Below are 22,563 nucleotides of genomic sequence, written 5' to 3'. Positions count from 1 at the left end.
CCTAGACTCAAAATATATATATATATTTTTAAATTTTTTTTTTGGCTGTTCTATTTTAATGCTGCTCCACCACGTATGAGATTTAACTTCCTGTACAGGGGGGTCCATTCTGAGCTGGCTGTTATTTTTAATTAATCACTGCCGGTGTTCAAAGTGCAGGAGCTGCACAAGTCAATAAACTTTTGATTTTTTCCTCTTTCCTTGAGCTGCCCTGGAAAGGGATCCATCTCCTCAGCGCTGTAATGCACTGAGGCTGTTGCAAAATTTGAAGTATGTTAAGATTACTCTAAATCAGGGCGTTCTTTGGTGGAAGATCTTTGTATACTTTCAATTCTAACCCGTAAAAAAGGATGAGCGGAGCAAGCAGGAGCATCCCTTAGCCAAGGGCATCTCCGAATAAACTTGTTTTAAGGATGAAGTAAATCAAGGTGCTGAGAACACCCACGGACTGTGTATTCCTCAGCCGAACACCGATTATTATCCCGTTAATAAACCACATTTTGGGATCAGACAGAGCATGCGTTGGACTCGGCAGGGATTGCGTCATTAGCGTGGAAATCACCACAACACAGCGGCCGCGCCGGGGACACCGAGCAAACCGCGCAGTGTGACAGCGGCACTGCCCGCAGTGCTCGAGCTGGCCGCGGAGTGTCACTGAGTGTCACTGAGTGTCCCCAAAGTGTCCCCAAAGTGTCCCCAGGGTGTCCCCCCGCCGCTGAGGGCGGGCGCGGCCATGGCGGCGCCGCGCTGAGGGCGGGCCGGGCGGGGCGGGCCGCGCATGCGCACCCGGCCCCGCGCTGCGCCTGCCGCCGGGAGGGAGCGGAGCGGCCGCAGCCGCGGCCCCGCTGCGGGGATGGGGCAGCTCCCGGTGCCGCTGCTGCCGCTGCTCTCGGTGTCGGTGTCGGTGTCGGTGCTGCTGCTGTGGCAGCTCGGCGGAGCCCGGGCTCAGGGTGAGCAGCGCCGCTTGTTCTTTACTGCTGCGGGCGGTGCTGGTGGGGAAGGGGCGCTCCGGGCCGCGGCCGGGATGAGGATGGTGCCGGTGGCGTCTCCCCGCGGTGCTGAGGCGCCCGCGGCCGTGAGGGGGAGGCAGGAAGGAAATGGCCCCGGGGCCGCGCTGGGGCGGGCGGGTTGGAATCGCGGAGCCCTGGCGCTGCTGGGCTCGGCAGGAGCCTCGGGGCACTGCCCGGCCTGGAGCTGCTCTTACACTCCCTTTCTGTCCCTTAACCCCATTTTCCTTTTTCCCTAAGAAAGGGCAATGAGCTCAGAGAGTGGGGCCGCCTTGTTTGTTTTAAGCCGTGTATTCAACTACAGAAAAAAAAATGCAAACAAACCAAAACTAGATCTGGAAGGAAGTGCATTGTTTGGGTAGGATGACTAAAGAACTTGAGGAAACACTGACTAACACGAGCTGCTCTCAGTTAAAACCTACATCAAAAACTGAAAATCCATAAATAAATCCTCAAACCCCTTGAGTTGCTGTATCTCCCGTGCTGTTACACCTCGGGGTGTTTCTCTGCTCGTTGCTAAGATGTTTTTTTTTTCCTTTTCCCTGCCCTGCAGACGAGTGTCCCCCGCCGGAGCGGCTGCAGTACGCGGAGCTCGATGCCGCCTCCCGGGAAATGCAGAATTTCCCCGTCGGGAGCCGAATTTCCTTCACCTGCCGCCCGGGTTACACCAAAGTGCCGGGGGCATCGCTGACCTGGACGTGTGGTGATGATTTGCAATGGTCACCCAAAGGTGTTTTTTGTAAAGGTAAATTTATATATATATATATTTTTTTTTTTTTGTACCTCTTCTTCCCACTGCGATTTAACAGTTTGCAAGTGGTGTGGGTAAGAGCCCTAAGTGCTGAAGATTTTGTCTTTTTATATAAGTACAAAAATGTAGATTTTTTTTTTTAAATGTTCTTTTTCCCCTCTTTCCCCAGCGAAAAGCTGTAAATACCCAGGAGACTTGGAAAATGGTTATTTTGATGCAACAGATCTTTCGTTGGGTTCAACGCTGACATTTTCTTGTAGAGAAGGGTAAGTGTTTTGCTGAAGTTAATGAATCCTTTTTCTAGTTTTTTTTTTTAATGTTTACATCAGATTTGACCCAAACCCAAGTTTTCTATTCCAGTTCTGACCTAAAATCTGAATTCTACCTGTAGCAAATGAAATTACAGCTCAATTTAATTTGATTTCCTGGTTTAATTACACTTTGCATCAACCCTTAGCTTTTTAGTGAGATTCTTCAGAACTGAAGTGTTACCTCCAGTGACTTCTTTTAATGCTCTTGTGGCATAGGGAGTAAATATATATTCATCATCCTTCATTATTGAATAATTAAGTCAAAAACACCAAGGAGGTTTTTCCTCTTTTTCCTTGAATATTAGTCATTTTAGGACTTTAATATTAGAGGGCATTTCTGAAAATGGTGAGACTTTCACAGTTCCTTAGTGATCTCTCTTGTTTCTGTTTTGTTTTAAAAGTGAGACTGTCAGCAAAATAAACAAGATTCTCATTACAACAAAACCTTGGTGTGTTATAATAACAGAACAGAATTAATTATAAGAACATTTTTTTTTGTTGCTTGTTGGAGAAATGAGAAATTTAAGTTTCACTTCTTCAAATTTTTAACCTGTTTAGGTACAGGATACAGGGTAATGAAGAGATTTCCTGTACCCTCAAGGGTGGGGTGGTTGACTGGAGTGGATTTTTACCTTACTGTGAAAGTGAGTAAATTACTTTAATTACTGCTGTCTTTCATTTTCCATTCAGAGTGGGATATTTCATTGACAGACTGCTGTGCCACCAACATCCCAGTATGAAAAATGATGGGAAAACAGGGATGATTTTTGTTCTTAACTACTTGGGTTGTGCCTGAGGAACGACCACTGAAAAATATTTTTGTGCTAATTATCTCATAATTAAAATAACCTCTTGTTGAAGTGGAAAAGTTGAAGTGGAAAATCCATAACACGACTTTAAGTAGCTGTGCCAACTTTTCAATGAAATGATTTAAAAAATCAAATCTTGCTCTTTGAGCTGAACCAGCTAACACATCCAAACCAACCTGACCAATTTTTTTGGGTTTTATTTACAGAGATTCCTTGTGAGCCACCTCCCAAAATAGCCAATGGGGAGTATGAGGAGAGTGAGAGCTACGTGTACCAGAGCTCAGTGACCTACAGGTGCCTGGCTGTGCCCCAGGGCTCTGATCCTTTCTCCCTCATTGGCCCAAGCACCATCCACTGCACAGCTGATGAAAATTCCAATGGAGTTTGGAGTGGGCCACCTCCACAATGTCGAGGTTATTGAGGTTTTTTTTTCGTTTATTGCAGTGTCTGGATTATTTTTTTTATTGGAAGCAGGGTGGGGTTAATGGGTTTTGTTGCTATTCCCTGGTACAAAGTTTGGTTGCAGTGGAGGTGACATCAGCACGGTGGATATTGATGGGTTGTGACACAGTGAAATTGAAATTTAAATTTTAAAACTTGAAAAATGCCTGTGTGTGTGTCTTGTTGGTAGAAGTGACAAGGCCACAGTGAAGGAATAGAGAAAATCCTGCAGAAGAATTGTGCCAAGGGCAAGGATGTGGGGGATGGATTAGGAATTGTAAAAAGCTAAGAAAGAATTATTTTCATGAAAACACAGCCACTGTGGAAATGCAGGAATCAATGTTTTCACTACATTTCTCCAAAACAACTTGGAGAAATTGGCATGTTGGGAAAAGTCTTTGGTGCAATGTTAGTGTTAACAAATGTTTTCAAACTTTGGTTTTGTTCATTAACAAATATTTGTGTTAACCAATGCTTTGCCTCTTTCAGTGGTCAAATGTGAAGACCCCAGAGTTGAAAATGGGAGAAAAAAATCTGGATCTGCATATTCCTACACTTACAAGAACTCAGTTGTATTTGAGTGTTTTCCAGGCTATTTTCTGGTTGGAGCAGAGGTAATTACCTGTGAAGAAAATAGCAGCTGGGTTCCTCCATTACCAACTTGTGAGAAAAGTAAGACTTTCTGTAAAATTCCCTTTTTTTTTCTTGTGTGTTGAAAGAGTTACAGCTAAAATAGAGCATCATGGTGTTCTAGTGATTTCATGGGGTGGAATGCAGAAAAAAACACTTGGTGCAGAAAATTAGGAATATGGACAGTGAGGAAAGCTGTAATATCTTTCTGGAGTAGCTGAACTCTTTGTGTGTAGTTTTTTTATGCAGCTCTTCAGCTTCTACTTTCTAGAAATTCTTCCAGAGCTCAGAGAAATAATGAACCAGTGTGGATTTCTGAGCTGCCACATTATGGGATTAATAAATACCTACAGTGATGTTTAAATTATCTAAAGGGAATATTTGTACTTAAAATTGGGATAAATTTAAACTTCTGCCAGGTGCTGAGCTGTTTTTCTTACATGAAAGCAACTCATTGTGGAATGAGTTACTGAGTTCTGAAGTAAACTTGATTCTCACTAAATTTGTTTTCAATTTCTCTTTTAGTCACTGCAGATACTTGTCCTGCCCCAGAGATCCCCAATGGGCTCCTGGTTCCAAGCAAAGCTTCCTATGGGAAGGGAGAGTCTGTGGAGCTGAGGTGCAATGCTGGCTGCTCCTTGCCTGGTGGCTCTGGAAAGGTGCCAGTGACCTGTGAGGGACAGGGCACCTGGGCTGGCTTACAATCCTGTACCTGTGAGTAAAAATCAGCAGCACACTGACAAATTTTAAATGCCTGATGTCACAATACATTTTTTTTTTTTTTTTTTTTTTTTTTTTTCCAGGTGGGTCTGAAGGTTCTGGTTCCACACCAATCATCAGTCATGGGATGGTGACAACTGGACAAAAACCCTCCTACTCTGTGGGGGATTTCATCACCATTGAATGTTACTCAGGGTACACCTTGCATGGGCAGGCTCAGATCCAATACATTGGCAACAACCAGTGGGAGCCTGCAGTGCCAACCTGCCAGCTCAGTAAGTGTGGACTGCCAAAATACACCCAGAACAATCCTTTCATAGTCAGGAGAAATCATTTCATGCAGCTTCCTGCTTTATTTTGATGTGAAAATTAGGGTTTGATAAAATGAATTCAAATATTCATGTTCTGAGTGAAATGAATGTTTCAATTTAGGTTGCTGATAGAAGTAGTTGAAATAGCTCTGTGAATATTTTATTAATAATGTTTGAGTAATATACACCTGTGTTCCTCTTGTGATACTGATTCCTTCTGTTTTTAGGTGGATATATTATAGCCATCATCTGTTGTAAGTATTTTCTAAAACCTTAAAAAAACCCCACATTTTATTTTTTATGTGAAAATCCATTTTTGATTCCAATCACCTGGGATTGCAGCAGGGTGATTTTGGAGTTTTGGTTAAAGCTGCATGATTAAAAAAAAGAGATTGCTTGTCTATTCCAGCTGAATTTAGTATGAAATGTATATTTTCTCAAGTGGTGAAATCACATTTCAAAGGCAATTTGCAAAGAGTTTGGGTTTACCAGTGAACAGAAGTGTTCAGTCCCTCCTCTATCCTTGCTTTTATCCTGATTTGTTTAAACTCATAAAAGTAATTTGTTTAAACTTGCAAAAAGTAATTTGTATAAAGTTGTAAAAAATAATTTGTATAAAGTTGTAAAAAGTAACACTGGGGCTTTGTCATTCCTTTTTTAGTGTTTCTGAGCTGCTGGGGTTCTGCCATCTTGGTGGTCCCTGGTTCTGAGCTGAACTATCTTGCAGAGTTTTGAGTAAAGAATCAAATGTTTTATTTACATGGCTCATTCCAAAAATAATTTGGGTTTTGGGGGGTAGAGGTGGGATAGACCTGTAAATGAAAACAAGGCTATTTCTGTAAAATTTCTGATGCTTTTTTTTGTGAGCTGGAGATGATCTTTATCACTCTAAGATTTTTATTTTTTTTTTCTTTTTAATTTAATTCTTCCTAAAGTGGTTGTGGTCATTGTGATGTTCCTGGCAGCATTCTGGATCTACAAGAAATTCTTCTCACAGAATGGGTGAGTAAACTTCCTTTTTTTCTTCATACTGCAAATTTCCAAATGACTGAACCCAAGCTGTGCTGATGTTTGAATTTCCTGAGCTTTGTGTGCCCTTCCTTTTTTCAAATATCTGATTTTGATGTCAGCTCCTCCCAGCAGCTGATGGAAACTAAACCCTAACCATGAATTTGATTTGGGATTTTTGGATCTGCTGTTCAGCTAAGCTGCTAATTAACCCTTGCACTAATTTCAAGGAAGGAAAACCCTGTTTTTAAGCTTGTGTTTGGCAGTGTCCACCTGCCTCAAACATGTCACTTCATCTCCTAAAGCCAGGGGGAGTCTTGGTTGGGTGGGTTTGTACTGCCAGGATATTTTCAGGTTTTTCTTCTCCTCCTGCAGCCCCAGTGTTGATGTCCCTGTGTTAAAAATTTGCAAAATCAACTGTAAAATATTAGATTTGTGCATAAGCAATTTAATGAGATATGTGGGGTGTTTTAAACCTTCAGAACAACTGAGGTTCATGTGTGGTTTTTCATGGAGGGGCAGGAGACTGAAATTCCTCTTTGTGCATTGCTTTTTGCTGTGATGTCTGATTTTTATCTTCTGAAAAAAAAAACCCTTTTTATCAGAGAAATATTTTATAAAATACAAAACACCTTGGCAGTGCAGAGCAGGTTAGCTGGTACACAGGGAATGTCAGCATCAAAATCTCATCCAAACCATGTTGTCTTTTTCCAAAATCTATTGGGATTTACCTGGACTACATGAAACAAAGGAAAGGATGTTTTAAATAAAGCCAAGCAGAGGGAACATTCCATATTTGTAATACCCAGAGGACTTGGGAGAGCCCTGCAGGTGGTTTGTAAGCAGGGAAATTTTGCCTTAAACTTTTAAACAGTGTCAACCCAAGGGCCTGGAGAGAAAAGCTGCAGTTCAGGGCAGCACTTGCTGCCTCCATCCATGGAGACACTTCTCAGGGGGTAAAAAGCAGGAGGGATCTAAAGCAGCAGCATCAAAAATTACAGAATGTGACATTGCTGAATATCTGACAGCATGAAAAGCCTTTTTGTGCCCAGTGCTTCCCTTCATCTCCCTCTCTCTGTGAGCATCTGACTCTTCAGCTCTTTCTTGTCTCAAAATCCTGATTTAATCTCCTTTTCTTGAGGCCTCCATCTCCTGTTCAGTGCTGAGTTCCTGATGCAGCTGAGCCTTTGTGAGCTGTTGTGCTTCCAGCCCCTGATCCTTGCTGGTTTGTAGCCTCCAAATGAGAGCAAATCTTTCTTTTTTTCCAAATCTTTTCCTCTTTCTTGTGTGTTTAAAATGCCCTTGGATGGATTCAATCAGACCTTTCTCCCCTTCTGCTGTTCAGCTCGTACACAGTTGATGAGAGTTGCAAGGAAATTTGTATTTTAAAAGCTAATGTCCCAGCTGAGATGGAAGAAACTGCACAAATGAATTAATGAAAAGGTATAATTTTCCACTTCATTTGGACTTTTTGCAATGCAGCTTAAGTGTCTTTTTTTTTATTTTTTTTTATTGTGGTTTGCTTGGAATTTCAGGAGTGTGGAATCCATCTAGCTGGGAGCCTTGGCTTCCTCTAGGAAAGAATATTCTAACCTTTCATTCATATTGGGAGGACAGGAATATATATATATTCCTATAAATTATATAAATATATATATGTATTTATATACTCATAAATATCCTATTATTATTTATTATATATATATTATTTATTTTATATATATAATAAATGCATAAAGAATTATCATTTAGCAGTGTCAGTAAGAGCTGCCAATGATTATAAATCACATTTCTTGGTGTTGTGTTTGAAGAATGAGTATTGCCTGCAATACTCAGAAGAATTTCTGCACCCATCCCAGTTGTGAGTTACTTTTCTTAGCTCATAATTTAACCCCTTCTAAGCAGAAGCTGGAAACCACTTTTGGACACTAAAACTCTAAAGGCAACTGTGCATCCCTTCAGAAAAACCCAGATCACATCTGAATTATTGATTCTTCTGCATTTTTTTTTTTTGCTTTCTAGAAAGAGCATAAATGAAAGGACTAACAAGATCTTTTGAAACCTTCTTATGAAAAGGTGATTTCTTTTTCAAATTCAGAATTCTGTAGCCCTGAAAAGGCTCAAGATCCAATTGCTGCTGAGCTCTCCTGCATTTTAACCTGATGCTCAGTGCAGTCAGATGCATCTGATGAGTGTTGTAGGTTCCAAAATTTACCTCTTCAAATTAGTTTGAGCACAGCATTCTGCACACAGGACAGCTCAGTTTCACTTCCTTGCCAGTATTTTGTTATTGCTGGAACTACAAATACTTTTTTTAAGCCAGCATTTTCTTTTTTTTTTGTTGTTTTTTTTTGTTGCTTTTCTCCATTGCCCAAATTCTGAGGTGATGGGTTCTCTTATCCAGCTTAATGCAAAAGTCTTCTCATGTGCATAGTCTTGATTTTATTGACTTGTAAAGGACAAGAGAATTCTCAGTATTTTTGGTGAGTTTTTATATGAAGATTAAGCTTGGAGTTTATTCCAAAGTAATGTGTAGATGAAGGAATATCATCTTCACACTGAAGAAAGATGTTTCTAAGATAGGATCTGTTCTTTGGGTGAATTTGGCTTATTTTTTGGATAGAAAAAGGAATCAGGAGGTAGAATTGGATTCTTCATTATAGAAAAAGGAATCAGGAGGTAGAATTGGATTCTTCATTATAGAAAAAGGAATCAGGAGGTAGAATTGGATTCTTCATTATAGAAAAAGGAATCAGGAGGTAGAATTGGATTCTTCATTACAATCTTACCTTTACACATGATAAAGGAAATTACTGCTGTGTCAGAACACTGTTAATTCTGGAGGTTTTTCTTATGGAATCCTCAGAGACTTGGAATAATAGCACTGAGGTTTGGTGTGGGTTGTTTTTTTGTTAAAGCAAACCAGGAGTTACTCAAGAACTTGGGGCATGTAAAAACTTCATTGTGAATTTTAGTTCTTGTGTGTTTAAGTGCTGTAAAGTTGCTGTTAGTTGGACTGCAGAATCAAAATCCACACAAACTAATATTTCATTTTAGTTAGAAAATATCTACTAAACACAATTAAAAGGAATTCCAGGGGGCAGCTGGTGGAGTTATGGGAATCCTGTGACTGTTCTGGTGTCAGTTTTTGGTAATATCAATCATCACTTGAAATGATCCCTTTGGATGCTGCTTTTGGGTCATTCCTGAGAGTTCAGCAGCTGAATGAAACTCAAATCTCCTCAGTCCAGCAGCTGCTGGCTAAAGAGAGGCTGAAGAATGACCCAGTTTGTGACTTCACTCAGCTTTAATGAAACCAAGGATGTGCTCTCAGTGTAAATGTAAAACCTCTTGCCATGTAACACCTCTGATCTGCCTTGTTTTTCTGTTTGTAGGAAACGTGACAGCACCCCCAGTTCTGCTGAATATAAGATGTATAAAGCATGAGTGACCTTTTTGGGGTGGGAGGTTGTCCTGGTTTGAAAGGAAAATCCCTGTCAGAGCTGGCAATGATTGATTGTCCTTGCAGTGACTTGCTGCCCATGAGTCCCTTGTGCTGTGTCTTGCTGTGCTGCTGATCTGGAGGTGTGTGACAGGATCAGTGTGTGCATTCAGATAACACAGACAGATCCTGCTCTGCCTTCTGAGCCCCTCCTGTGCTGCTGGGCTGGGGGAGAGGCAGCACCTGTAGCATGCCAGAGTCTGGGGGAGTGCTGCAATGTCACTGTCCCAGTGCCAGCTGCTGCTGCCTTCAGTGCCACCTCTTTGCTTACAGATTCTCCTCTCTCTCTCTGCTCACTCAAACCTGCTTGTCCTTCCCATCCCTTTTTGCACTTGAGGTGGTGTAAATGGTTCTGTGTGTTGTTGCTCATTCCCTGAAGAATCTGGTGCCATTTAAGGCAATGTCTTTTTGGAAACTATCACAATTAAGATCTTATATACTCTACCTCTTTGTCTGCCAAAGTTGGTTGCTGTATATACAAAGAATTAAACTGTGCCTTGAAATCAGACATTTAGAGCTTTTCCTTTGCTTCTGAGAAGGACAAAAGCCACATATATATATATATTCTGATTCTTTGCTATAATTTCTCTAAGACTGCAGTGGATTTGTTGGAACTGAAAACTGAAGGATTCTGTAGCAAAGGCATCCCCTGGCTGTTGACAGGAGGTCCCTAATTAAAGGAACTGCTGAGAGCTCAGTGGTGGCTGTGTCCTGTCATGAGCACAGTGGAAGTTCCTTAGGGTGCTTGATTTTAGTGAGCTTTGATGTCATTTTTGGAGATCTTCTGTTGCTTTCAAGGATAGGAGTGGGTGCTGTGTGATCCACCTGCCTTGTGCTTCACTTAAACTCACATACTCCACATTTCTAACTCTGGCTGCAGACTGGGATGTTAAATCAAGCTCTGAAAATCTGCATTTAGCATCAAATTGCTGTTTAGAAGTAGAAACTTTTCCCTGTCACTCACTTATCATGTGAAAGTAAAGCCAAATCAGTTCAGTTGTGTGAGATGTGGTCAGGTCTCTTGTTTGCTGCTTGTCCATCAAATGTTTTAGTCCAGATTCAGATTGTCCCACTAGTTTAGACTCACTGCTACATCTAATTGCTCAGCAAACCCCAAATCTTAACTAGAAGAGGTTTTAGCTTCACAAGTCTCACTCTCAGCATTCAGGCAGCTTCTGATTTTTCACAGAAAACCCAAATAGTCTCACTTGAGATGCCTGAGGCAACATTGAAACTGCTCTGGCTTGTCTGTGGCTGCTTGGCACTGCTCCCCCTGTCATCAGCAGCTTGTTGGAGTGGCACTGAGCTGTTTGGGGCTTTTTGGGACAATCCCAGCTGTTGTATTGTTGGAGTTCATAACAGGCTGTGCTTCTTAGAAAGGAGGATTTGCTGTTGGTGGCCTGGCTGATGGCTCAGTTTGAGAGATGTTTGTAAAACACTGGGATGTGTGACTGGGGCTGTGTGTGGTGATGGTCAGGAGCTGAGCTTGCTTTTTGTGGCATCTGCAATGTGCTGAAATACACTGGAATGTTCTTAACTGGGAAGTGAAATCACTGTACAAAGTGGCCCTGTTTTTATTCTTCTTGCTTGGATGTAAAGATTAGAGATGATTTGTAATATTCCAAATAAAAATGTTAAATTATTTAGCAGTAAGTGTTTGTCTTTCATTCATCACTGTGCTGAGCAGCTCTTTTCCCATTGTTATCCAGGTGATTTTTTCATGTCCCCAAACATCAGGTGGAAACTGCTGAGATTGAGGTTTGCAGTTTGTGCACAGAAGTTCCTCAGTGATGGGTTTTAGTTTGCTCAGTGCCTTTTGGGGTTTTCTTTTACATTTGCAGAGAATTCCCAGAACCTCCAAAATCTTGCCTGAAAAAAATGGTGAAAAGTTGATGGAGAAGAGGAAGTTTATCGTGGGGCTGTTGTGGTGGAACACTTGAGGCAAAGCCCAGAGGGTATTTTTGGCACTTTTGTCCAGTGTGTGACAAATTCAATCCTTAGGGAATGCAGCTCTGGTGGCTTCACTGTGGATTTAGGAATTGTGTGAATTTCACACTTGAAATGGACTGAACTTCATGTGTGCAGTTCAGAGGGTGGAATAGAGAAAATCATTTCATTATGCTGTATTTCCAGATTGTGGTTGTTTCTCAGGATGAATTGGTGTGGAAATGATGCCAGCCTGCACAGGTTTGCAGTGAGCATTGATGGGATAAGAAGAGTTTCCAGAGGAAAGTGTCCCTGCCCATGGGTGTGGAATGGGATGATCTTTAAGGTCTCTTCCAACCCAAACCATTCTGGGATTCTGCTCTGTGGTTCTATTCATCTGACTTCAACACTACAAATTAATTTGCCCTAATTGTCATGAGTCCTGTGCTGCTTTTCTAAAACTCAGTGCTGCATGAATTATTTCATTTTGGAGTCTGGAACTGATAATTAAAGGGACGTGAGCTCTGTGCTAAGGGAAAAGCTGCTTGGAATAAAAATGTGTTGTTGCCATCTGCTGGTAACAGGAGCAGTGGGAGCAACTAAACAGGTCCAGAGCTGCCTGGTTTAGGGTTAAATAATGTGAAGTGACAGTGACTGGTGGGTTCTCAATAAAATCAGTATAAAATAAACCCTGGCAGGGGTTGGAATTAGATGATTTTAAGGTCCCTTCCAAGCCAAACCATTCTGATTATCTGAATATTTCTGAGGGTGGTGAAAATGGAGCTGGGGGCTGAAATGAAGAGACTTGCAGCACTTAGGTGTTGTCCAGCAGGGAATCAGGTGATCTCTCTACCTGAGACAGAGCCCAGGAACATAGAGCACACAATTTTATTTCAAAGGAGAAAAAAAAATAAAAATATCTGTGTAAAGAACAGGTTAAGGCAAACAAACAGCACATGGAGTAGAGGTGGTCAGGAGGGTGGGTGGCTGTGTGGTCACAGCCAGGGCCTGGCTTGCTCCAGTTGAAGAAGCTGAGTTATGTTTGAAGAGATGTTTCTCTGTGTCTGGCAGCATCCCACCCTCACTTGGAGGAGATGCTGAGTGTCCTCCTTTTGTGCAGGATGTTCAGCCTGTGGGGGGAACTGGAGGTCAGAGAACAGCAGAGCAGTGTTTGGGAGCCAGGCTGTGCTCTGCTGGGGTTTGTTTGTGGCTTGGGGGGGTGAGGGAAGGAAGTTTCCCATTGCTGTTGCTTTTCCCCCTACATCATAACCGATTTCAAATGGTGCTAGACAAAAACTGAGACTCTGAACACCAAGAGAAATCGGTCAGCCTGTGTAAGAGACATTTTCCTGGCTCACAGAAGGATCCTCTTGGAGATGGCAGCTATGCATTCTTTGGAGATGACTACTCAGTGCTCTGATCAAACCTTCATCCACACAGGGATCAGCTTTTCCATGGCTGGGCATCAGGGAGGGCAAAAAAAAAAAAAGAGTTCAGCTTCTTTTAGTGCTTGGGATGCACTAGGAGGTACCAGCAGCAAAGTGGAAAATGATTCTGGAAAAAAGGAGTGGGGTCTGTGTGTGCTGGAGAATGATTCTAGAAAAAGGAGTGGGGTCTGTGTGTGCGTGCTGGAAAATGATTCTGGAAAAAGGAGTGGGGTCTGTGTGTGCTGGAAAATGATTCTACAAAAAGGAAGGGGTTCTCAGGGGGTTCTGTGTGTGCTGTGTGGCATCTTCATGGTGCCCATGGCAGAGGGTTGGACCAGGATGATCTTTAAGGTCCCTTCCAGCCCAAACCAGTCTGGGATTCTGGGATTGCTGGAGGCACTTCTGTGTTTGACTGCTGAGGTCAAAGTTCTGTATTTGCAGAGCTGTGGGATGAGAATCCTGTGGTGGTGGAGTCCCCAAGCAGGGAGTGGAAATCCTTTTGCTCTGAGCAGTAAATGAAATATTGATCCAGGTTTTGGGTATCAAACACACTCTGCCTGTCAGGGTACAGGAGGTACCACGTTGGTTTTCATGCAACCTGTGGATCACTTTACTCTGGACAACTTGAGCTCATATCCATTGTTTATTTAGCAGAAGTACACCAGGCTGTGCTGCTGGGGCCCTGGCTTGGGAGGGTGCATACAGGGGTGGGAGAAGTGTCTAAAAATCAGATGATGTTACAAAAAACCCTTTGGCAAAGGGGCTGATGTGAGGAGCAGAGGATGCTGTTGAAGTGAGCAGGTGCTTGGTCTCCTCCCACGCTGGAATTCTTGCTCCTAGAACACTGATTTCAAATGGTGCTAGATACAAAGTGGGAAAATCTAAGCCACCATGTGAAACCAGCTTCCAGAGGAAGACACATCTTGTGCATGGCTGCAGGCTGAGGGAGAAAATCCTTCATCTCCACCGTACCTAGAGAAAAATTCATTTATTTCATTTTATTAGACAGCAAGACAGTTACCTTGGCCTTAGCTACTTTATGGATATTTTTTTATTTTTTTTTTTTGGCATCTTGTGGATGGCTGAGGAGAAATTAAATATGTGGTGAGGAAAACCCCCCAGCCTGGCAGTGAGTGTTGTTCCCTGCCCTGGCCAGGTGGAATGCACTCATTTCTTCCCAGCAAGTGATGATCAAGGTTTTATTTCTTGCTGATGGAGTGAGTGTGGGAAATTTGTGAGGTGCAGGAACACTTTTTTCATTTCACTGCAGATGAAACCAGGCTATGAACCTCATTCTGTCCAAGACAGAGACAGTTCTGGCTTTCTGTCACTCACTGATCAGACAGTACAGGACAGATCAGGTGCTTTTTGTGACAGGGAAAAGAAATGTGAGTGTCCTGATGGAACTTCCTCCACAGCAGTCCCTGGGCTTTAAATGAGCAAGGACTTGCAGATTTTTGTGAGACAACTTCTGAATTCTGCAGGCAGAATGAAAATCAATTGGGTGGAAAGTACTTTGAGTGTGGGTCAGAACAAAAGGAGAGCATTCAAAAATGGAACTGTAAATGGTTCAGGGGAAGTTATTGAGGAAGGAGAGTGTGAAAATGAGGGGCTGATGGTTCCTGGAACTGCAGCAGGGCTGAGCACACTTAACCTGCAGTGTCCAGAGCTCAGAGCAGAGGGGGTGTTGAGAAGCCTCTGAGCTGCTCCACACATGCATAATTCAGGAGCTATCAACCCTTGGATAAGTGTCTGACCTGTGCTGGAGCAGAGGCCGCTGTGAAATGGAACAAAGCACAACTGGAGGCAGCAGTTTCACTTCGTGATGCCCTGGGTTCTTGGCAACTCTGTGTATTCCTGTTGTAACCACATCCAAAAATCTGCTCCGTCCTAATGCACACTCCCAGGCAGCAGGGGCAAAGCTCAGACACAGGAGCTTGTCCTTCCAAGAAAGAGGGGTGGAGGAAGGGGAAATAACTGGACTAGATTCCTGTGCCTGGATATTTGCTGTCGTTTCTAAATCCATTTTCTGGGGCAGCAGGGTGAAAGACAAGAGGAAAGCAGGTTCCCTCCCCAGTGCCTGCCTGCTGGCACACTTATTTATGAGACACCCTCTATTTTCAGGTGAGATTTACTCCTGAAAAGCTGCAGCAAGAGCTGCTGCTGAGGAGAGGCAGGTGCAGCTCAGATCACAGAATCACAGCAGCAGCTCTGAGAAACAGGCTCACAGTGAGCTTTGCTTTGCTTTGCTTTTTCCTTGCCTCAGTAGAAATCTTCATTAGGGTTTTGAAAAATAGTTGGAGGAAATGTCACTTAATTCTGTGCTGCTGAAAATGGGAACTTGTGTCAAAGGATGAGACTTAGAAGGACTGAAAATCTCTGCACATCTGCAAAGGAGACCAGCCTGGCCAGAAATACCATGCAGCAGATGAAGACCAATGGCTCATTTATTATTTATAGTTTTGATAAAACCAGGTTTCACTTCAGCATAATTAAGATGCTGCTGCTCCTCCTCCAGGCTACCTGGAGTTTGTCCTGTTGCCTTCACAAGCTCCCCAGAAGGTGTCAGCCCTTCTTGGCAGGGTGCAGGTGCATGTTTTGGGAAGGGTTCACCTGTCTGTGTTCTCCTTTCCAAGGCTCCCAGTGTGTCTGGGCAGGGGGAAGGAGCAGCTCAGGATGCTCTGATTCTGCTGGGAATGTGCACAGGGGCAGGAAAACAGGAGCACAGGATGCTTTGGGTTGGAAGGGACCTTAAAGCTCACCCAGTGCCCCTTCTGCCATGGCAGGGACACCTTCCCCTGGCCCAGGGTGTCCAGCCTGGCCTTGGGCACTGCCAGGGATGGGGCAGCCACAGCTGCTCTGGGAATTCCATCCCAGCCCTGCACTGTCACCCTGTCACCTGCCCTTGGCTTGGTCACAGTGGTCTGGACTTTCAGTAAATAATAGGAGGGAAAGTACAATATCATCCTGTGGTTTTTCAGGTGTTTTTAGTGGCAGTGCTGTTCTGTAGCTTCTTTCAGAGGAGCAACTCAAAGCTTTTCATGGACTTCACACTGCTTTATACATTCCATAGGACACAAAGACAAAAAGGGAATCTCTGCCTTCCCTCTGAAAGGGAACTTCCTCTCTACCCTGAGACCTTCAGTGAGCAGGAACAAGGCAAGCCTGGATATCACAGACCTGATTTTTCCCAAACTGCACCTTCTATAGAAAAGGCAGTTCCAGGGTTTTTACAGAAAGCAAAACACATCTCAGTGTGCATCATGAATTTTTTCCTCCATTTTCACATCACGGGGTGAAACTCGTGGTTCATCAGGCTCTGGTCTCCCCTGGAGAAAATAATCCCTGTTTTACATGCTGAGAATCTGAGCTTGATGCATCATCCTCCCAGTGAAGGAATGAATCAGCCCAAGGCCAGGTGCAGGACAAGGGGTGTGACAGTACAAGTGGTGACCTGTAAGGGGAATGGAAGTGAGTGAACTTCTAAGGTTTCACAAAAAGCCTCCTCGGCGTGGGCAGCCTGCAAATGCCTCTCTTTGTTGTGCAATGCTGGTGCTGAGTGGGTCAGCTGTGGACAAATGTGCTCTGACTTGCACTGGGAGGCAGCCCTCAGCCTGGAGCACCTGGTGTTGGGCTGGGGGAGGCACAGTAGGGGCTGCACTGCTTTGGAAAATTGATTTTTGTGCTTAGGAGGCATCTCTGGAGATGCCACTGTTGTTGTGGGCAGCAAAGGCAGGTACTTCCTTCACCAGTTTACAGCATAAGGGAGATTTTTTTTTTTTTTTTTCCTTTATTAAGACCACAATAAAAACTCCACATTACAATCCTGAATTGAATGTAGCCTATTCCTTCAGTCCTGCTCTTGCAGCCTTACAGGTGCAGGCCAAATGGAGTTAAAAGCCAGACCCTCTGTGTCTGAAACCCCCCAAAACCCCAAGGCAGGCTGACCACTGGGACAAGATGGGGGTAAAATCCTATGGAGCTTTGTGTTCCTTTTAACTGTGAGACCTTGATTTGAGTCACTGATTTCAATTCCTGTGAGGGGGAAGGTGCCAGGGCACTCTGCAGTGTCTGTTTTAGCATGGTGACCATTAGAGGTGTGCTTTGATTTTAGTGCTCTGCTTCCCCATCCTATTTTGGGTTGCTTTGACTTGCCTGGAGTCAGCCAATTTTCCTCCAGCTTTGCTCTCAGAGAGGAGCTGCTGAATCCCTGGATCCTGTGGAGGACTCCAGAGTTCACAGGGAGCACTGAGGTGAAACTGGGCAAACAGAGGGGAAGAAAAGCACTGCACTTACATGGCTGAGGTCAGGGAAGGGCAGAGGGAATAAAAACTCATCAAATTTAATCCTGCACAGCCTGAGTGAGCAGCACATTGCAAAACTCACTCCACTCAAACAAATGATCCACCTAAGCAGCTGCAACCAGAAAGGCCATTTTCTATTCCTAACTGCTGTACCTAAGCATCACTTTAGAATGTAAAGTACTGATTGCAGGGCTTGAAAGCTCTCACAGGGAGATGATTGTTGTGATTTGTACAGTCAGTTCAGGAACATGGTGTTCCCCCAACACCACTGCTCCAGCTCCTCCAGGTAATGGCAAGAGAAGCCATATTTTTCTTTTGTGTCATTCAAGAGACAAAAGAATGTCCTGTGCCAGGGAGGAGCATAAGGAAACAAACCCAGCCAGATGTTCACTGAAGTATAACCTGCCTTCAAACCAGACACCTGAAAACAAGCCTTTAGTTTAACACCACCTGCAAAACAGCTTGAGAAAAGCACTGACCAAACACCCCTGGCTGACTCCCCAAGCCCACGAGCTGCTGGTCTGTCCCTGCTCCCAGAATTTCCATAATTCCATCCCTAAAATATCACCATGTGCCCAGGAGCCACTGTCAGTGTTTAAGAAGCATCTGAGCTGGATATCCAAATGCAAAGCCAGTGGCTGCTGCTGGACTCCTGAGCACTGTGAGTGTTTGTGGGGGGAGCTGAAATGCTGAGCCTCACTCAGAAATAGAAATTTCCTTGGAAAGCTGGAGGGCTGAATCACAGTGTGTTGGCTCAGTTTTTAGCAGACAAGCCATCACATCTGCCTCCCTGGAGGAGAGGAGTCGTCACTGGCAGCAGGATTGGCAGCCAGGGTCTGTCCCTTTGGAAAGCAGGGATCACCATGGGGAGGGTGCAGGGATCACCATGGGGAGGTGCAGGGATCACCATGGGGAAGGTGCAGGGATCACCATGGGGAGGTGCAGGGATAACCATGGGGAGGTGCAGGGATAACCATGGGGAAGGTGCAGGGATAACCATGGGGAGGGTGCAGGGATCACCATGGGGAGGGTGCAGGGATAACCATGGGGAGGTGCAGGGATAACCATGGGGAGGTGCAGGGATCACCATGGGGAGGGTGCAGGGATCACCATGGGGAGGTGCAGGGATCACCATGGGGAGGTGCAGGGATAACCATGGGGAAGGTGCAGGGATCACCATGGGGAGGGTACAGGGATCACCATGGGGAGGTGCAGGGATCACCATGGGGAGGTGCAGGGATCACCATGGGGAAGGTGCAGGGATAACCATGGGGAGGGTGCAGGGATCACCATGGGGAGGTGCAGGGATCACCATGGGGAGGGTGCAGGGATCACCATGGGGAGGGTGCAGGGGTCACCATGGGGAGGTGCAGGGATCACCATGGGGAGGTGCAGGGATCACCATGGGGAGGTGCAGGCTCAGGTGAGCAGGCTCAGGTGAGCAGGCTCAGGCTGCCCAGGGCTGGCAGCTCTGGAGCAGGAGGGCTCTGCTTGTCCTGCCCTGCTCCCCCTGTCCCTCTCTGTCCACAGAATGTGCCCCCAAGTTGAACTTTGGGGACTCAATAATATTTTACTCAGAGGCATTAACCACTCCTCTGCTGCCTGAGAGGATGAGACAAGCAGAGCCAGCCCTGAGCAAATCCTGAGACAACTGAAAATACAAGTGAGATGGGCAAGAAGGAGCAGCAGGGAAAAATGGGGAAACCTGGGAGGGTACAAGACAGCTCCTGAGCTGAGATACCTGAAATGAAAGCACCTGAGAGACACCCCTGGCTTGGCAGGCTCTGGGGAGCCTGCAGAGTCCACCTGAGCTACAGAAATGCAAATTTATACATAGGTTTTCTTCCTAGAACAGTGAGTCCTTAAATACATGTCACTCCTTGTTCCCAGCAGTCCAGAGGAAGTCTTGGGGGAAAAGGGGATGAGGGTACTCGTGGAAATTTTATGGAGCTAGCAAAAAAACCCCAAATTACTGATACGGATTTTAAAATCTTTCAGAGACATGGGATTTTTGGAGCTACAGTTTTGGACTCAGCACCCCCCCCATGCTGCTGTAATGTTAATTTTCAAGCCTCCACTCCAGGTTCAGGTATGGGCACAGTTGCAAGAGAAGTGGATTGGGAGTTGCTGAACCAACTGGTTGCTGCCCCTGGGTCAGGGGAATGACCTTGGAGCAGGCAGCACCCAGAGCCCTGCCAGGCACTGGCATCTCTCAGTGCTGGTGCAACCATTTTGTGACATTCCAGCTTGGCCTTTTCCACTGCTGCCTGTGCACCCAAATTGTCTGAGTGGGTGGGAATGGGATAATTCCCTTTTTTCCTCACAGCCTGGGCTTGTCTATATACAGAGATAAAAAGGGTATGGACAACTCCTATGTCTAGCCTACATGCTTGTCCATTTACATCAGCATTACAGGTATTTAACCAAATTAAAGCTTACTCTTCCCCCCCAGCCATACCACTATTAAACTGTAAGAAAACACCATGATAAAGTTTTAACAATCCTACGCAGCAGCACTGAATTTTCTGGATAGGTCTGGGAGAGATTTGTCAGAGGAGAGAGGGTAGAACACTTGGCATTTAGACATTTTAATGAATGTTCCCAAATAAGAAAAGAAAAACATTTGCTTGTAGACTTTAAGCTTCTCACAGCATCAGAAAGCTCCTGACACAGAGCCCAGTGCTGTATTTGTATAAGATGGAAATGAACAGCAGCAGCAGCAGTGCTGCAGGCTCCGAGCCTGCTCTGCAAGCAGCAGAATGGCCAGGGGTGCTGGGCTCACCCCAATTCCTTCACTTTGGGGGGGGGGGTCTGATACCCCTGACCCTTCAGGTGGGCTTTGAACTCTTAACATCAACATGAAATGAATGTTTCTAACCATATTCAAGCTTGTGCCCCCATCAGCTCCACTCCCTAAAGCACCGACGGGAACCAACAGCAAAATTCGTCTGCGTCACAGATGTAACATGACCATCGGCAAAACAAGTGCAGGAGGAGATCATGGCTGGCTGTCCCTCACAGAGCCTTCCCTCACCAGCAGACAAGGAGAGGTAATGCTTTTCAATTTATATCCTGGGCATGTGAAATGCTGCCCTTCCCTCCCCAAACCCCACGGTCCCCGAGCGGTCGCAGCGCCCGAGCAAACTGCGTGTGCTTTGTCGGCGTGGGACCGAGCGCTGCGTCACGCTGCTGCACCAAGGCCCAGGCAGAGCAAACCCCACTCCCCAGAGCAGGGGAACCCAGAGAGAGGAAAATGAATCAGCTGTCACACACACGAGTGTCAGAGGGAGGGAGAAATCACAGCTTTCCCCAGTCCTTTTGTGGCACTGTGCAGAGAAGGATCACGGAGCAGGTACCTAGCTCACGGTGACAGTGCCACCCCTGTGCACACACTCAGTGCTGTCCTACAGAAATATGCCATGTCCCCTTCTTAGCCTTGTTTCCTGCCAGTCCAACAGATTTACCTGCTGACAGTAACCTCAATTCCTGAGTAATGGGATTTACAGCTGAAGTTTAACATTGAAATAACTCCTCTTGTATCCGTCTCCTTACCCTCCCTGCGTTTAGGCACAGTTAAACCATCGCTGTGGCCAAGACATGGTGGCAAAAGGAATTAAACCAAAGACACTGAACACACCCAGCAGCCAGTGGCACCTCTTTGAAAGCCATGAAACAGCACTAGCTTTACAAAGCACGGGCTCCTCCACCCCACAGCCATGATGGGGAGAACCACAAAGAGCTGTCCATGCAACCAACACTCAGGAAAACAGACTCAGCCCTCCCGTCATCCACACAACCCAGCGTCACAACAGCTCCTGGCCATGCAGAGCCCCCTCCCCAGCTGTCTGGGACTATTCTCCTGTGTGTTTGTGTATTTATGCCTGTCTGTCTGGCTGCAGGGACCCCCGTGGTGGCTGCTGTTGCTGTTGCTGCCCTGCTCTGCGGATCTGGCGCTGCGGGAGGCAAGGAGGCTCCGAGGGAGCTACAGCCAGAGAAGGCTCGGTGAGTCAGGAGGGGTTGGGATGACTGCAGTAAGAAGCTGAAATTCCCTATGGAATCTGGCAGAAAAGGAGGGGAGATGGAGGTGGCAAAGAGGCAAAGGAAGTGGGGAGTGGCACGTAGAGCCTGTTGGGTTCTTCCCTCCCTGCGCCGCACTGCCGGTGGCAATGGCGGCTCTGCGCAAAGGACGCCAAAAACCCGCAGCGCCTGCGGCCTTCACCAGCAAACCCCAAAACCCCTTCAGGGTGCAAATCCTGCCCTTCCCTGTCTCCCAGAGCCCCTGCAGAGCCAGGCTGCAGCCCAGCCGTGGGCACGGTGCTGCCTGAGCCCAGCGGTTGTTGCTAAACAACCAGCCCTGGCGCTGGAGATGTCAGCCAGCGAGTGACAGAGATGAAAGACTCCTGCTAGCACATCCTGAAACTGGGGTCAGCCTCACAACAGTGAGGGGCTCTGGAATGATGCTCCCTGTTGTATGAGAAAGCAAAGTTACCACTCCACTGCATAATCAGGAGACTTCCTCGGCCAGAAGGACCAAGCTCAAGGCTGGCTGTGTCCTCAGCACTTCCAGGCACAGCTGCCATCTTCATTGCTGGTCACTTTAAGAAGAGAGGTGAAAGAATAGTATAGTAAATGGTTAAGAGAGAAAAGTGTTCTCCCTTTCACTTCCTCATCCTCTCTCTGTAGGCACTCTCTGCCCTCAGTCTCCCATTCATCCTTAACCAGTCCTTCTCATCCTTCTGTCCTGGCTTTCTAACGCTGCTGCTCCTTTGCAAACCTTTCAGACCCATCACTGAGGGCACTCTTCATCTCTCTGTGATGTTATTGAGCCTGTGGCAAACTCACACTTGTGTGAACAAAAGCTGAGTTTGGGCAAGAGTCGTTTTCATTTCTTTAACTATTCCCACAATATAATTTCCAGGTCCAGTCCCTGCCCCAAGCTGCCACAATGCTGCCAACATTCCAGCACCTCACAAGGGAGAAAGAAGCAAGGAGAAAAGCCCTGAACCCCAGTACTTTCCCCTGCACCGTGGGCTGCAGCTCTGACACGTCATCATCACGACTGGACGGCGAAACGAGACCTGGGAGCACCCATGGGTGAAGGGCTGCACCCAGCACATGGAGCAGGGAGCAGCTCCTGTCCTGCTGCTGCCACAGGGACACTGGCACCCGGGATCCCAGGTGGGCACGGAGCGAGCAGCGGGCAGGGAGTGGTGGGAAGGGAGCTGGGAGCTGGCAGGGAATGGGCAGGACTGGGCAGGAAGCAGGCAGGGAGCTGCAGGCAGGGAACAGCCATAGAGCAGGCTGGGGAATGGGCAGGGAGCAGGGGGAACAGACAGGGAACACACAAGCAGGCAGGGAACAGGGCAGGGGCAGCTGCTGTTACTCAGAGTACTGGGATGAACATTCAGGTTTGACA

General features: G+C 45.8%; 2 protein-coding genes across 8 annotated transcripts in view; one reads left to right on the top strand and one right to left on the bottom strand.

The window, feature by feature from the left end:
• The window catches only part of LOC306812590 (specifically androgen-regulated gene protein), a 92,555-nt gene extending 73,205 nt beyond the window's left edge, over positions 1-19,350 (bottom strand). The window contains exon 1 of the mRNA XM_079327331.1: positions 19,332-19,350. The gene's annotated coding sequence lies outside the window, so the exon portion shown is untranslated. The remainder of the gene's footprint in view (positions 1-19,331) is intronic.
• LOC306812564 (membrane cofactor protein-like) lies at positions 811-22,336 on the top strand. Of its 7 annotated transcripts, XM_079327289.1 has the most exons (14): positions 811-950; positions 1,561-1,752; positions 1,928-2,024; positions 2,628-2,713; positions 3,085-3,291; positions 3,809-3,991; positions 4,475-4,663; positions 4,753-4,944; positions 5,208-5,234; positions 5,916-5,982; positions 19,146-19,236; positions 20,036-20,197; positions 21,047-21,149; positions 22,066-22,336. In XM_079327289.1, the coding sequence occupies exons 1-14, from the start codon at positions 854-856 to the stop codon at positions 22,188-22,190; spliced, it is 1,818 nt and encodes a 605-aa protein (XP_079183415.1). In that variant the 5' UTR covers positions 811-853; the 3' UTR covers positions 22,191-22,336. The 7 variants fall into 7 exon arrangements, with proteins under 7 accessions (XP_079183415.1, XP_079183416.1, XP_079183417.1 ...); XM_079327290.1 differs by lacking the exons at positions 21,047-21,149; positions 22,066-22,336 and having other exon boundaries at positions 20,052-20,186; XM_079327291.1 differs by lacking the exons at positions 21,047-21,149; positions 22,066-22,336 and having other exon boundaries at positions 20,107-20,127.
• Positions 22,337-22,563: the final 227 nt, after the last annotated feature.

Source organism: Erithacus rubecula (assembly GCF_903797595.1).
Source record: "Erithacus rubecula genome assembly, chromosome: 26".
Classification (NCBI taxonomy): Eukaryota; Metazoa; Chordata; class Aves; order Passeriformes; family Muscicapidae; genus Erithacus; species Erithacus rubecula.
The sequence above is the reverse complement of the archived record's forward strand: the minus strand, read 5'-3'. Positions and strand labels throughout refer to the sequence as shown.